This window comes from Anas acuta, chromosome 6 (genome assembly GCF_963932015.1).
Source record: "Anas acuta chromosome 6, bAnaAcu1.1, whole genome shotgun sequence".
Lineage (NCBI taxonomy): Eukaryota > Metazoa > Chordata > Aves > Anseriformes > Anatidae > Anas > Anas acuta.
In genome coordinates, this window is record NC_088984.1 from 6,442,249 (window position 1) to 6,457,309 (window position 15,061).

Genomic DNA, 15,061 nt, shown 5'->3' on the forward strand with positions numbered 1-15,061 from the left:
GCGGTTTCCTCCTGAGGGATGGACCCCGTAGTACGGAGCCATATGGGAACAGTTCTTGAAGAGCTGCTGCCTATGGGCAGCCCACGCCAGATCAGTTCACAAAGGACTGCATCCTGTGGGAGGGACCCCACAGCACAAGGGATGAGAGAGAGTGACCAAGGAGGAGCGGTGGAGAAGCACTCTAGACTGACCATAACCCCCATTCCCCCATTCCCCTTCACCATGTGGGGGCAAGAGGTGGAAGTGGGCAGATGGGAGGAAGGTGCTTTTGGCTTCTTTCCTTTGTTTCTCACTTCTCTAGCTTGTTAGTAATAGGCAATAAATTTTACTATCTCCCTATGCTGAGTCTGTTTTGCCCATCACGGTAATTGTTGAGTGATCTCCCCATCTTTATCGCAACCCTTGAGCCCTTTGCATTGTATTTTTCTCTCCTTTTCCCTTTGAGGAGGGGGAGTGAGAGAGTGGTTGTGGTAGAGCTCAGCTGCCCAGCTGAGTAAAACCAACCCTTGGGACAGAATTCGTCCTGACAAATTTTGGTTTTTACCACACTCATCACTTTTTTGACATATTAAATTAATAATAAAAAAAAAAAAAAGTTAAACTTACCATACATGGGAACACAGTGAATAATTAGGACAAACACAGAAGTCTTACAATGTATCACTTGAAGAGGCTGGGTTTCTGTTGTTGTTTTCATTTGTTTTTTAAATGGAAGCATCTAAAATGCTCCATTGAGCACAAAAATCATGCCTGCTTTAGAGACACTCACGTGTTGTCATAAGAACACAGCATATCAGTAGAGAACACAGTATAGACAGAAGGTGTTTAAACTGATAAATGAAGGATTCCAAGTTTTTCTTTCAACAGCGTACCCATATTGAAAAAAACACTGCAAGATACACCACAGCTTGTGCTTCAAGACTTTGCTGTTAAATTATTGAATCAATATTGTTTTCCATCACTGTATTTTAAAGTTTAAGTTTATTACTTGATTATTCTATTATCAAACTTAAGTGGCAGCCATCTCATCTCTTTATGTCATTATATCTGCAAACAACTGGAAACATTTCTGAAATGCCTTATTAGTTTGAAGCTGTAAAAGCCGTGTTCTGCTGTTTTACCAACCACCATTTTATTTTAATTCCCCCCACATCAGAGAAATACCCACTCTAATCAATCTTTAAAATCATTGTTCATCACTCAGTGCTTGGTTGAACAAAAAGAGTAAATTCCTAACAGCTACCTCAAGGGTTAGTGATGCAGGTAGCAATAACAAAGATTTAAATCTTCTCCCCATATTTAGAGTAGAATGATTCTACAACATTCCCTCTCTACCCCTTCAGTTGGAACTAAATATTTTTTAATCACTTCTGAGATCCTTCATAACTTAATGCCAGTGCAAATGAAGAATTTGTCTTTTACATCTTCCCTTCCCAGGAGGCAGTGTGTGTTGTCAGAGAAAAAGATGTACTACGTACAGTTTTTCAAGTTTTAAACACAATGGAAGTCAAGGCACTTGATGTAGTTACATAGGTGCAAAAACTTCAGATTACTGACAGTTGTAAGACCAAGTCACAAAGCAGGATTACCAGGAACTGTGCAACTGGGAATAAGGTGAAATCTCATTTTACTACAGCTTTGGCTTGAACTCGCCAGAAAGAAGCTTCTTAAGCATTTCAGAATTTCTTCCTTCTGGTGGGGAAGGCCATCTGTCATGATCTGAGGAAAACAAAACAATGGACTTAGTTGATGGAGGAAGCGGGCATTTTATTTTTGTGTACTGCCATTGCCCAACTTCAGTCACTTGACATTATTTTTAGCCCATTTCTTACCTGGTATTTCTATGGTATTGCGATATAAACTTTGGCCACCATCTACAACCATGGTTATCCCAGTTATGAAAGAAGCAGCTGGAGACAGCAGAAAACACACTACAGGAGAGATCTAATAAAAAGAATGACAATTTTAATCTTTCTTAAACTTCTGCCAATTGCTTGTGTCCAAGACGCTTCCGAAAACTGACACAGGCAAGACACAGCTATGTTTTCTTCCCAGTAACAAAAACCACCACAATATTAAAACAACATTTCCAGCTACAAACATCAGGAACATAACAGTTCAACAACTGTAAGCTTTCTAGTACTTTTAAAATACACTTTTTTCCCGTATTCATCTTCATTCTTTTGGTCCTCTCTGCTAGAAGTCAACCTTTCCAGGAACCAGTGCCAAATACGAAATATTTTAGCTGTAAGAGGCATCTAAATTAAATTTTGGTGTAACAGTGAGTACCGAGTTAGTCTCTTGGATGACACTACCACATGCTATTACAAGCTTTTTCCTTTCTTCATACTCTACCACAGTTCAAAATCAAGTCTTTACTGTTCTCCATATAACAAAGTGGTGTAAAAATAGAGACACAGAAATAGGAACATCACAAATACTCTGAAATACATTACCTCCTCAGGAACAGCTGATCTCTTGGCAGGAACCTTTGGTATGCTCCTTAACCACATCGCTGCACCTTGTTCTCCATAGTTGGCAACAGCAGTTTCTGAAAATACTATTCCCTGTATTAAAACAAAACAAAGTTAAGTTCTCTTTCACATGTTCAAGTTGTGATTGTTGGAAAATTTTAAAGTTCTTGGGATTTTCTGTTGGACTAATCATCTAAACAGCACTTGAATGCAAGTTTTTAAATTGGATGAAATAGTATAGTTTATAAATTAAAAACATAATTTAACAGATAGCCATGTGTCTATTCAAGCAGAATAATTCAGATTATTCCAAATCTTCACTGTCACTTCAATAACAATGAAGAGTATAAAGACTGAAAGACTGTTTTGAAATAACAAGCATTTCAAATAAACTTGCAACAGAAAACTATAAAACCCCAAGAACAAGTTCTTAACTTTTATTTATTTATTGGTAATCTGCAAGAATACTAGAATGACTTTACTGTGAATTATGGAAGCAGACATATTTTGCAGTCACATTTCAGACTCTCTACTTAGCTGCTACAGAAGAAGCGAAAGGAGACCTTCCTGATGATTACACAGTCCAGCTTAGACTCAAGAGGGAAGATGAAGGTTACAGCAATAGGAACATACGGCTACGTAGATGAGTTCTGACAGAACATTTTGGACTCAAATTTATATAAGCTAACAACATTGTAATTCATTCATGAATAATATTTCTCTTCTAAGATGTGTGAGATGTGAGCAACTGTCGTTTGGCAAAAGTAACAGAAAGATATAAAGTATCACCCTAACTAGCCTGTAGATTTTTGTCACCAGCACAGTAACACAGATGGAGAAAAGAAAAAATAAATCCAAACCACTGAAGTGTTTGCCTGTCAAAAGTCTCATTTGACACATGCTATAATTATTATGATTCATTAAGTAATTAGCATGCCTTAAAAATATACACACATAATAATGGTGCCCTAATTACTTATTTCCTAAAGACTTGATAAATCACAAAACAGACAGGAAAAACAAGCCAGTAGACCTTAATATTTAACAAGTCTCCAGATGAACTGGGCCTCACAGAAGCTACCTAAGAGCCGTTACCTGAGAGAACATTACTCATTTTCCATTAAGCATTCTATGGTATGCCAAAAGAAACCAAACCAGGTGTTTTAGCACAGGATTTCTGTGTATCATGTTACTTTTATTCCACAGACGGCAGGAAGATCTTCCTAGAAGGATCTGACATTTATTGTACTGTGAAATAAATTCTGAATGTAGAAGTAGTTGGACAGAGTTTACCTTCTTCCTTTTGTTTTCAAGAAAGTAAATGTGCAAAGTAAATTGTTATTAAGAGTGAAGGTTACACAAATCACAATAGATGTCATCTCAAACTTCAAAGCTAGGGCCTCTATATAACCTCTGCATCTGCAGCACTGTGCACTACAAAAATATATCTGGTCTTTCTATAAGATTATTTAAAACAATTGCTACATGCTACCTACTTCCTTAGAAACACGTCAGGCATATTTTAGATGACCTGTGTAGTGGTTTCCTGTCTGCATATACTTGATAAGAAAAAAGAAATACATGTAAATATCAGAACACACATCTGGAGAAGGTCCGCTTCAAACACAGTCTTTTTATGACTAAAACTAACCTAACTTGACATGCAGAAGCCAAAGTAAAAGAAGTTCTGAGACTCTCTGAACGCATGGGGTAATAACTTTGTAAATACAGGAGGAAGCCACAATCATACATGAACCTCATACAGAAAAATAATTGTGAACTCAGATGTGATTGTGTTACTACTGAAAGACAAAACATTTAGTAATTTTATGTGAGGATTTTGTAAAACAGGTCCCCAACTCCTCACAGGTATCTTCTTTTCATTAAGCTAGAGCGGCAGAGTGCCAGTTCAAAGCAAAAGCAATTTTACCCCACGTCTCTGACTTGTCATCCAAACAATATAAAATGTTCTCAAAGGACACGAGGAATGTAGATGAGAGAATTAAAAACACATAAATAAAAATCCACAAACAGTTGGAGGCTCTAGCTTTTAAAATCCCTTTCAGTCTGAAAGGTTTAACCATAAATACGTGTGGTGGCTAAGTGTAATCATATCATTTGTGATTACTTACCGGAGCAACACTGTTGATTCTTACTCCACTGTGGGCCCACTCCAAAGCTAACGTCTTGGTTAGGTTATTCACTGCAGCTCTTGCAGCTCCTGAGTGCCTATTTAGAAAAGAAAGCAAAAGAAGCATCTCCTCCTTCAGCTAACAGTGCCCAACGTTAATCCCACTAAAGCCTCACTCAGTCAGAACACTGTCCTATGGCTGGACCAGCCACCCAAGATGCAGGATTTTCTAGTTCGTGAACTGTGAAGCTGTGGTCAAGTTTAAATGAGTTATGCTATAATTTCCTTAAACATGTGTCAATTCAGCAGGAATTTAATTTGAAAGTAGCCTTGCCTATCCACCCACATTTATATTCAATTTTATTTTGGAAATTTTGTTCAACTGTTATTCAGAATTAGTTATTTCTTGGTTCAACTCGCAAATATTCTAACAATTTATTCTAACAATCACAGCAACAGTTCATCCAGATTTCTCAAGAGCAGAGAAACAATTGTAGCTTCAGCACCACCCTGTGGATCTCCACATTTATTTTGTATAAGCTAAACAAGAACAAGCTAATCAAAAAATATCACTCCGTTCCTTGAATATTTGAGATTTTGAAAACTTTCAACCATGAATCGGGACAAAGAAAAATAATGTAACACGTGTTCAAATTATGTATATGTTTTTATATTTTCTTCACTAGAAATTCAAAGTTTAAAAACATAGCTTCAGAAAAGAAGCTCAGATTTTTTCCACTTAGGAAACTGTCGAAGTACAGCATTTTCACAACTTCAAACTTTACTTTGAAACAACCCATTTTCTGAATTATTTTTTTTTTTCAACAAATTGTAACTTTTTTGTCATAAAAGTTTCAACCAGAGGGCTCTGGGTCAAATTCATTTTGAAGGTTAAAAAATATATATATAGAGAGAGAACAAATAGAGTAAACATGTGCCTATGAAGTGGATGCTGTATTTTAATGCAGACAGCCATGATATTTTTTGGTAACATGCTAGGTATGTTCCTCTTACTCCCCATCCAACTCCTGTAACTAATTACGCCATCAAAACTTGTAAACTGACAGTAGAAGAAGAAAAGAGGTGCCAAGTTCTTGCAAACCCACTAGCAATTTGGAGAGGGAAGAAGCAAAGGTTGTATTTCAGTGCACCAGCATCCCATTCCCAGTGAAAGCTTTGGTGGCAACTCTTGCTTCATAGTTTCTTACAAAGTAGCTGACAGAGACCAGAGATGTCCTTCACTCTTGAGGTCTCTTACTGGATTAATAAAAAGACCCTTGCACATACAGCCAAGTATCACTACTGCTCTCTCTTGACATTAACTAGTGTATTTCTACACTCAGCTGCTGCCCATTGCACACCTTTCCAATATGAAGTATTTAGAAGTAATTAATAGTTCTAGGGGAAGAATATAGGAAAATGCAAAAAAAAATAGATCATGCATATTACGACATTCCAGGAAACCCAATTTGCACGGCAGCAGTAATGTTGACAATGACTCCTCCATGCTTCTGCATCCAGGCATTGTACACTGTATGAAGGAGGAAGATAACCTATAAATATCAGAGGAAATGCACACAAATGAACTTGCCAACTGGAAGCCAAATAAGTCCAACTCTAATTACCCTACAGGCTTCCAGTGTGGGTTTAGATAACAACCTGCTCTCTTTACCACAGCCTCTCCACCTGATCAGTAAGACAGCACAAGCAGTCTTGCCCAGCATTTGGCGAGAGCCTTTTGTGGACATCAAGATCTTGTGCCTTCCATGTAAATTACTTTCATTCCCACTTTCCTAATGTTATCTGAGAATCACAGATCACACTTAAAATTTAACTTTAAATTTAGACTCCTGATGGGAGCGAAGTCTCCTCCTGTGTTACTAACTATAGTGGCTATAGGGAAACTATATTTTTTTGTTTTCTGTTATTGCTGTAAAAACAAAACAAAACAAACATTCATAATGTTCAGTCCTCACCTGCTTTGCAGCAATAGAAAGTCCCTGTCAGATTTGTTTCTATGACAGCATTCCAGCCTTTTGCACTGATAGCTTCAGAAGGACTCACGAACTGGCCCCCTCCATTATTCACCAGGAAATCAATCTTCCCATGCAGATTCAGTGTAGTCTTCACCAGAGCTTCTACCTAAAACAGTATGTTTTTGAAGTATGGCAAAGTGCAGCTTAAGCTATATACCCAGTCTCCTTTTCACACATTTTCTCTCTCATATCCTTTTCCACACATAAGGAGGAGTTACCAGACTTCAGAATCACAGAATTTCTAGGTTGGAAGAGACCTCAAGATCATCGAGTCCAACCTCTGACCTAACGCTAACAGTCCCCACTAAACCATATCCCTAAGCTCTACATCTAAATGTCTTTTAAAGACTTCCAGGGATGGTGACTCCACCACCTCCCTGGGCAGCCTGTTCCAGTGCCTAACACTTGGTATGACAGGTTTAGTGAGGATTTAGGATTGGTCTGTACCTGTGTTTACTTAGGAAATCTTCCTGGTATACTGCACTGAAAGAAGAAGGGATCTTTGCTGCTGAAGGTTTGTAAAAACAAACATAAAAGCCTGCTACTTAAGACCTACTGACATTTTCTACAAGTGCAGGGGCATTCACATGAGATGCTGGAAGAATTCCATATAAGATAGCTATGGATTTTCTTTCATCTGACCCATATACCTGAGTGTTTTTGAATAAAAAATGCAAGTAAACCTGTGAAACTAACTTTCTAATGCAGAAGTTTTGAGTATTCACTAAAGCTCTGACATAGGAGTAAGCAACAGCTAATGACCTTTGACAGAGCAAGTAACTTAGGTCATTACCAAACAGAACACGAACTCTAGGAAGTGCTGGAAGTGATGTAATTTGTCTTCTTCAGCAAAAGAAAGGTGAGTATGTGACTAAGCAGGTACTTTATAAGCAGGATGAATACTTACGATTAAGAGCACTGTCTGGTACTATTTACCTTTGGGTACTCTGAGAAGGTATTAATAGCAAATATCAATAGACATTTTATTCACTTACTCAAGGAGCTGTCAGTGCAGAAGAGGGGTGTCTTAATTTCATATGGGAGAAAGATATTTGAGATGCTAAACCTAGCTCTAATAGTGACCTAATCTAAGCTACAGGCTGTAAGTTCAACCTTCTGCATTGTTTTCTGTTTAGGAAGTACAGCAGCATCCTCACACGTTCACACATAGGAGAACTTCCAATGGGGGATGTATTCTAAAGCATTCAAGGTTTTTGCAGATACCAAAGTGGATGTATTTTTCCTATTACAAAATAGTGATCAGACATCTATAACAGCCACTTAATAATTTAATATTTACCTCAAGAAATTGGACAAGGGTTTCCTGTGTTTGCAATAGCTATCACAGCCAGAAACCATGGATCAGTTACTCCTACCCAAGCATATGTAAGGATTTAATCTAGTATTTGTGGCCACAGAAAACAAAGGAAAAAACCAACCAAACAAACAAAAAACAGCAACAACAACAATAATAATAACAAACAATTCTGTTTTCTGAAAGACAGCAAAGGCTGGCAGGCTCTCCAGTCACTGCTCAGATGGTTCCTTCTGAAGTAATCTCCAAAATGTCAAAGAAAAAGTATTGCTTGCAGTGCTTCTCCCAATTACAGTAAACATGGTGACAGCAGCCACCAGCAGAGTGAGAAAAAGGATCTGGTGGAACACATTTAAATCACAGTGAGAACTAAAGATGATAGCTTTCATTACAAAGTAATCAAAACCCACACAGGAAGAACTTCATAAAAAAAGACACTAGACACTCCTTGGAAGCAGAGAGGGACTCCAGAAGGTTTAGCTAACAGTTTAGGACATACTTTTGAAAAAAAAAAAAAAAAAAGGAAAAAAAGAACAAATTCAGGCACTTCAGACATAACCAGAAAACTGGAGCTCTTCAATATGGGCCTTTTTTTCATGACTGCAGTTCCAAAATACTATGTAATAGCATGCTCTCCCAGATTACAGGGATGACAGTGCTCGTTGACACCAAGAGAAAAAGGGCAAATGCCCACATAAGTTCAAGGGACCTCTGAGTGGTATTAGAACTCAAGAGGTAAATTACCTGCTACTTCTAGTCCTCAACTAGCTCTTCAGTAGGTATCCTTGCAGAGGGAAAACAGGCATTTTTGTGTTATTGCTGTGTAATTTTAAAGTAAGACAACAGGAATCTCTTATCCACAACTCCCCGCCAAGCTGTACTCTTCCACTACAGGCTTCACACAGGCATTAAGTATTTATATACCAGCTGAGACTGTGCTAAGCTATAATGTTTATTGGAAAAGAAAAGCTACTAGTGAACTCAGACAGAAGGTAAAGTGCTAAGTAGTACTGTATTGAGTCCTTCCCAAGGATTCTTATTTGTCAGGTGTCCAAATGATAGGTTTTAGCCTCAGGGTCTGCTCCAGCAGCAGCTGCTGATGGAGCTCAACGTGGAAAGGGGAAACAGCAGAGAATTTTGAACTGCTGTTTTCACTAAATAAGCTCCAGACCTCAGGATAAGGGGTGGATGCACCACCACTGCTTCAGGATAAAGCCACTTGAAGACAGAACACGGAAACCTCAGGTGCACCCAAAACTGGCATCCCAAAACTCTTCACTTCTCCATATTTAAAAACAAAACAGTTTTGTTATCCTTCACAAAGCAGTCAATGGAAAACTAGCCAAAAGAAGCAGCAGACTGAAATAAGTCTAGCAGGTTATACCAGTGGTTGAAAATCCTCTATCAAGCAAGATTATTTTTTGCATATTAACTTAAAAGTAAGCTTTGCTAGAAAGATGGAGGGCCTCTGAGGATGAAGATTAAGAGACTTTAAAATGTACATTCATTAAGCTATCCCCAGGATATCTGCCAGCAAGCTTCTGCAGCAATTAATTCAGTGCACCTTCTTTAGGGTCTTCCCAAGCCAGAAAGAGCTCTAACAGCCGTATTGCACTCCTTGATGAGAGATGAACCTTCTCATGTTTGAAATTCACAGATCCAAACTAGCGCACACAAGAGGAATGAGCTCTGCTGTCTTCAAAGTTACTTTGAGGAGGCAAAAACAAACAAACAAAAAAACATACATCCAGCTCAAAGTCAAAGGGGGGGAGGGAGAAAGTATGATGGGACAGAAAAAGGTTGATGGGCTGAGATAAGGATAATTTAATTAAAGGGAAAAGAAAGAGAAAATGATAATAAAAAAAAGCACAGGCCACATGGAAGCAAAGAGAGAGAAAAAACAATTATTCTCTACTTCCCATCAAGAAGCAATGTTTGGCCCTGTACGCGGAAGCAAGTCTGCAATACGCAGAGCAGCTGTTTGGGAGGACAGCATCTTCACAACAAGAGCCTCCCCCTTTCTCACCTTTTATTGCTGCACGTGACCCCATCCGGTATGGAATATCCCTTTGGTTGGTTTCGGTCGGCTGCCCTGGGGATGTTCCCTACTCACCTCTTGCCCACTCCCAGCCTGCTGGCTTTTGGGGAGGTCTGGAAAGAGAGAGCAATGCTGTGCCAGCACTGCTCAGCAACAGACAAAACAGCGGTGTGATAGCGGTGCTGTTCTAGCTGTAAGTGCAGAGCACAGCCCTATAGGGGCTACTGTGGATGCGGTTTATGAGAACTTTCTCTAGCAGAAGGTACCTGACAGAGGGTGCTGCGATACAGTATGAAAAAGTCCTAAGAAAGTTCTGGTGTATCTGTAAATGATTAGAGCTTAAAACTAAATGGAAGCCAACAACTCCGTGATGGAACTTCCAGATAACAGAAGAGACATCAAGTTTCTCCACGTGCCACTGCGGCTAGCTGGACTATAAGATAATGCCTAAGCGTTTCACACAGCACTACAAACAAGGCTTTAACAGCTTCAAAACTGGCTTTGAAAAATTTTGAAGTTGCTAAGGCTGTTTTGACAAATCTGTATTTTTTTAAATATGAAACAAAGAAGGAATGGCAGTTTCTTTGGTAGAGATTGCCTCATTTTACCATCCCAGTCCTCTACCACTTTACACAACGTTGCAGTCACCACTACCTCACTTTTAAGTTGATGCAAAAATAAGATTCACCTGCAGAAAATTATTAAACACGCCAGACTACTCTCTGCAAGCACAGTGACATGGAAGAACACTTTCATGGAAGAACCTCTTTTCTTTCGTGCAGCTTTAATCATGTAAGTTGCCCTCTGACATCTGTCATAAACTATTATATCATACTGCTGATGCTGGTAAATACAAACCTAAAATCCACTAGTAGGTGAAGTGACATATTGCACAGCCTCAGGGTTCTTCTCCTTTAGGAAAAAAACCTTTAAGTATGTCAGTATAAATATTTTATGTCCTGAGTTGTCCCATGGAGGAAGAATTTTTATTTTTATTTGACTTGTGCTTTATATTAGGATACTTCCAGAATTCACATAGCTACTGAAGGTCATTAATGTTTCTTTAAGTTTTGCTAGATTTTAACGGAGACTTTGAAAGGTCAAGAAAAAAAAACACTGGAATGTTTTATAGCAGTCTTGAGATAAAAGTCCAGTGTCAGGTTGGACTTTAAAATTCTTACACAGAAAAAAAATAGAAGATGAATGCAGGCTTATGAAGGACATGGATGGAGTACTTCTGCTCCTGATCTTTCAATTTTTGTGACAAAAATCTCAACTGTGATAGTAGTAAGGATTGAGAGCAGAATTTTTGCGTAGCTCAAATTGTAACTAAAATTTGAAACATGGCTAGGATTTTTTTTTTCTTAATATGAGCAAAATTGACAATGCGGGGATCGTCTCAATAACTTAACTTGTGTCACCTCACAAGCATTGAGATTCCATGCTCTGACTTCCTCTTTGAAGATGCAAGTCTGAAGGTCTCCATCTTCACAAGTAACCACCCCCCCACTGGTGTCACAAAAATGTGACACAGAACCACATTACGTAGGCTCCAGCTCAGCCCTAGAACATAAAAGCTCCAAAGCCTGCTTCTCTTAAAAATATTTGAAATAAGTAGGTGCAGTCAGAAAAATATTCGCATTTACAAATGCTTTCTTGCTTAGTTTGCTAACAAACGGTCTTTCCTTGGAAATACACAGCTTTATCTAGATCAATTTAATAGATTTTTACTGCACCTAGAGTACTCCTGAGAGGGCCAGAGATGAATTTGGAGGTCTGAGAATTTATATACATGATATACTTATGACATGTTAAACCCCAAAATAAGATCACTAGTCGTTACCTCCTCTTCTTTGCGGATATTGCACTGCAAGGGAGTCACTTTGGCAGGACTCATGGAAGAAAATGCATTATTCAGTTCTTCTGCAGTGGCTTTTAATCGGTCAAATTTACGAGAGGCAATAACAACACTGCAACCTGTAGAGACAGAATGAAAAACCCTTCAGCTAGCAGTCAAAGCTGCAGTTACCCTAGTTCATAACATCATGGAGACATTTTGTAGGATGTGCATTTCTTAGTCACTGGCTGGAAAATACAACAAAGAAGTTCTAGAAAGAGAGAGAGAAATGACTGATGTTAGGTGCTTCTTAGCAACAAGATCCCACTGTGCCAGGAAAAGAGCAATCAAGAAAAACAACGAAAAGGTTCACTCTCCTTCCTGCAGAAAGGGAAACAGCCAGTGAGTTGCAGAGTCAGCAAAGTAGCTTTCAGACATGACTTTTGCGGCTTCTGCTGAAGGCTGCCTCATTCATCGACTACATGATTTAAAGATGTTTTAACTAGTCTTGATTACAAAAAAAAAACATTTGCTCCTAAAACCACAAAAACAATCTTACTATAACTCTGGCTGTAATTTTGACTAGTAGTGAGCAAATGTAATATTCTGCTTTTTAACCCTACAGAGCCTGAAAGAAAGGATGATACCGCTGCAAGATTAACTCTTATCTGCAGACAGCAGGAACAGAGGCTTTCCCATGGCACTTGCCCATGCTTTATAATCCTAGCTCAGAAAGCAGAGAAAAATACTAGTCAGGAGCTCAAGCCTTCTGCTTGTGTCAGCATTTGAAGGCTGAAGGACTCATTCTACAGAGAGAAGCAATGCAGGCACCAAATTAACAGTAAGCACTTGCACTGCAGTCTCGTCTCCTTTGTCACCAGAGGGCTCAGGACAGCTTTAAGTCTTCGGTGATTGCTACTACACAGACTGAAAGAGATCATACTAGATTAATCCCTTGTACAAATCCACTAGACATGCAATTTCATACTATGCATGAGCAAATTACTAGCTTGCCACTGCCAAGTGGGCAGAGAGGGAGGTCTTGCTCTCACTTGCCCATCATCATAATCCTCGTATCCCAACAGAAGCCATTCTTTCCTCACACCAGCTCTGGTGCTCATCTGCTTAAGCATAAATTAATTCAACAAAGTAAACCAGCCAAAAAAATGTTAACATTTTGCCAGGTGCCTTTTTTTCTTTTGTTGCTATTTTACTGAGTGGAATTTGGCCTCTCATGTGATCAAACAAACACGAGAATCAACCCAAAATAACTAGTGGGAGTAAAGAGCAGCAAGCTGTTCATTTGGCTCAGGCTCTCTTGTGAAACTATACATCAAATTAAATTAAAAAAGAAAAAAAAATAAAAAAGGAAAGAAGGAGCCAAACTTATAGAAGGAAACGCTGCAACTATATATCCCTAGGAATGAGGTTTCCACCTTTGGTAGTTGGCCATTTTAAAATAACACAGGTAAAGATGTTAGTCTCTAAAGTCTCCTAATTTTTTAGATTAAGGACTCGGTCATTTGCACAATAACCTGACTAACCCTACAGGAGAGTTCATAAAATGGCACGCAATCACCAATTAACACAAAACACTGACTTTCTGTAGCACGGTGTCATTTATCAACTTAAGTGCTTATTAATACGCTGAAGAATACAGTCCAGTAGGAGACTATCTTTGCTAGATATGCTAATGTGCCAGATATGCTAAATATGAGCAGGGAGATTCTAATTAGCGGGGAAGACCTGGCACCTACAGCACAAACTGGTACTGCTTCCCTGAAGTCCTTACTTTTCTTCACAAAGAATGACCAGACTTTTTCATGATAGGGTTGAGGGGAGAAGAGACAGATGCAGTTCCAGACAAATGGTTTAAATCTCTCCAGAAGGCTTTGAAGAAGATTGGTTATAAAAACAAACAACGTACATTGTGACCAGCATTATCTGTCATTGCTCCTACAAGCATTCTCTGTCCAACCAGCCTCCTTTCCAAAAAAATACAGCCTGAAGTACAAGGTATAAATGGATATAGTTCCTGGTCATCATCCTGTAGGAATAGGCAGCATGTCTGCAGATGGAAGTTACATTTGACAGATTTAAGCCACAGATCCTTCTCCATTTTCTCAACACGCTTACTAGAGATTCGCAGCCTTGTTTTCCATTTAGGATGTCACGGAGAGACATTTTTGTTATTTGCATTTTGCTTGAGATAAATAATGCTGATCAAATTAAGAACAGTTTTAAGGTAACTGGGTAATACTGACGAACATTGTGACGATGCTTAAAAAAGCACCTTCTTAAGGCACTAGCTAAAAACACCTTAAAAAAAAAAAAAAAAAGTTTTGTTCCTTGGTAACCCAAAGGCAGCAGAACTAGCCCTTATTTCAGCTCCACAGAACAAGTGGAAAGCTGGACAGCAAGGGCCAGGAGAAGTGCACAGTGCACATTTAAACAACACAACGCACCCAACGTGGTGTAAATAACACTTGGCGTTATTTATCCTAATCATGTTTATCTAACATTACCTGAAACCAGTCAGATGCCAATGAACCCTGACATTTATGTTGAAAGCTGCAGAAAAGGTGGTGCCAGGTAGATTACCGAGATGTTTCTACAGAGTGTGCCTTTTCCTCCAGATTTCATCACTTACCTTTAACCAGCATTGAAAGAAAGCCTACAAAGCACATGCTGAAATATACTTGAAATATACATACTTCAAGACTTCGTTGTCACAAGCACTGACAGAGAATTTCTCCAAGCTTAACACAGGGACAACAGTTCAAAAGCCCGCTCAGCTTCAGCAGCAGCGAGGCATTCAGTTCAACTCAGCCCAGCAGCATTACGAAGAAAACTAACTTCAGAGGGGGGCACGAGCCCCCATTTCCATCCCTTAAAGCCCATCCCTTAAAACACCACCCCCAGAACCCCACAAACCCACGCACCGCCCGCCACGACCCCAAACGCCTCAAACGCCCCACAGCGCCACACGAGCACCCCTGCCCGGCTCCCGCTATCCCTCCGGGTCCCCTCTTCCCTTCCCCACCACCACCCCGACCCTCTGCCCGTCCACCTCACGCCCTGCCCGCCCACCTAAGGCCAGCAGGTCGGCGGCGATAGCCTTGCCGATGCCGGTGCCGCCGCCGGTGACGATGGCCACCCGCCCGCTGAAGAGCCCCGCCGCCAGCAGCCCCCGCGCCGCCGCCATTTTCCCCCCCCCCTTTCTCCCGAGC

General features: G+C 39.6%; 1 protein-coding gene across 1 annotated transcript; it reads right to left on the reverse strand.

Moving 5' to 3' along the window:
- Positions 1 to 908: 908 nt before the first annotated feature.
- Positions 909 to 15,054, reverse strand: PECR (peroxisomal trans-2-enoyl-CoA reductase). Its single transcript, XM_068687160.1, has 8 exons — positions 14,922 to 15,054; positions 11,838 to 11,971; positions 6,582 to 6,747; positions 6,055 to 6,136; positions 4,607 to 4,703; positions 2,457 to 2,567; positions 1,833 to 1,944; positions 909 to 1,719 (listed from the first exon to the last, which is right to left on the reverse strand). Exons 1-8 carry the CDS (start codon positions 15,034 to 15,036, stop codon positions 1,631 to 1,633), a joined length of 906 nt encoding a protein of 301 aa, XP_068543261.1. The 5' UTR covers positions 15,037 to 15,054; the 3' UTR covers positions 909 to 1,630.
- Positions 15,055 to 15,061: the final 7 nt, after the last annotated feature.

What these genes read in the sequence shown, in the direction of transcription:
- PECR (XM_068687160.1), bottom strand. Translation starts at nt 15,036, where the DNA reads ATGGCGGCGGCGCGGGGGCTGCTGGCGGCGGGGCTCTTCAGCGGGCGG. An exon ending in TTTCTATTGCTGCAAAGCAG is followed by an intron (nt 6,137 to 6,581) that starts GTGAGGACTGAA and finishes TCCTTCATACAG; the next exon opens with TGTACAATGCCTGGATGCAG. An exon ending in ATTGGGTTTCCTGGAATGTC is followed by an intron (nt 4,704 to 6,054) that starts GTAATATGCATG and finishes TTTTCTAAATAG; the next exon opens with GCACTCAGGAGCTGCAAGAG.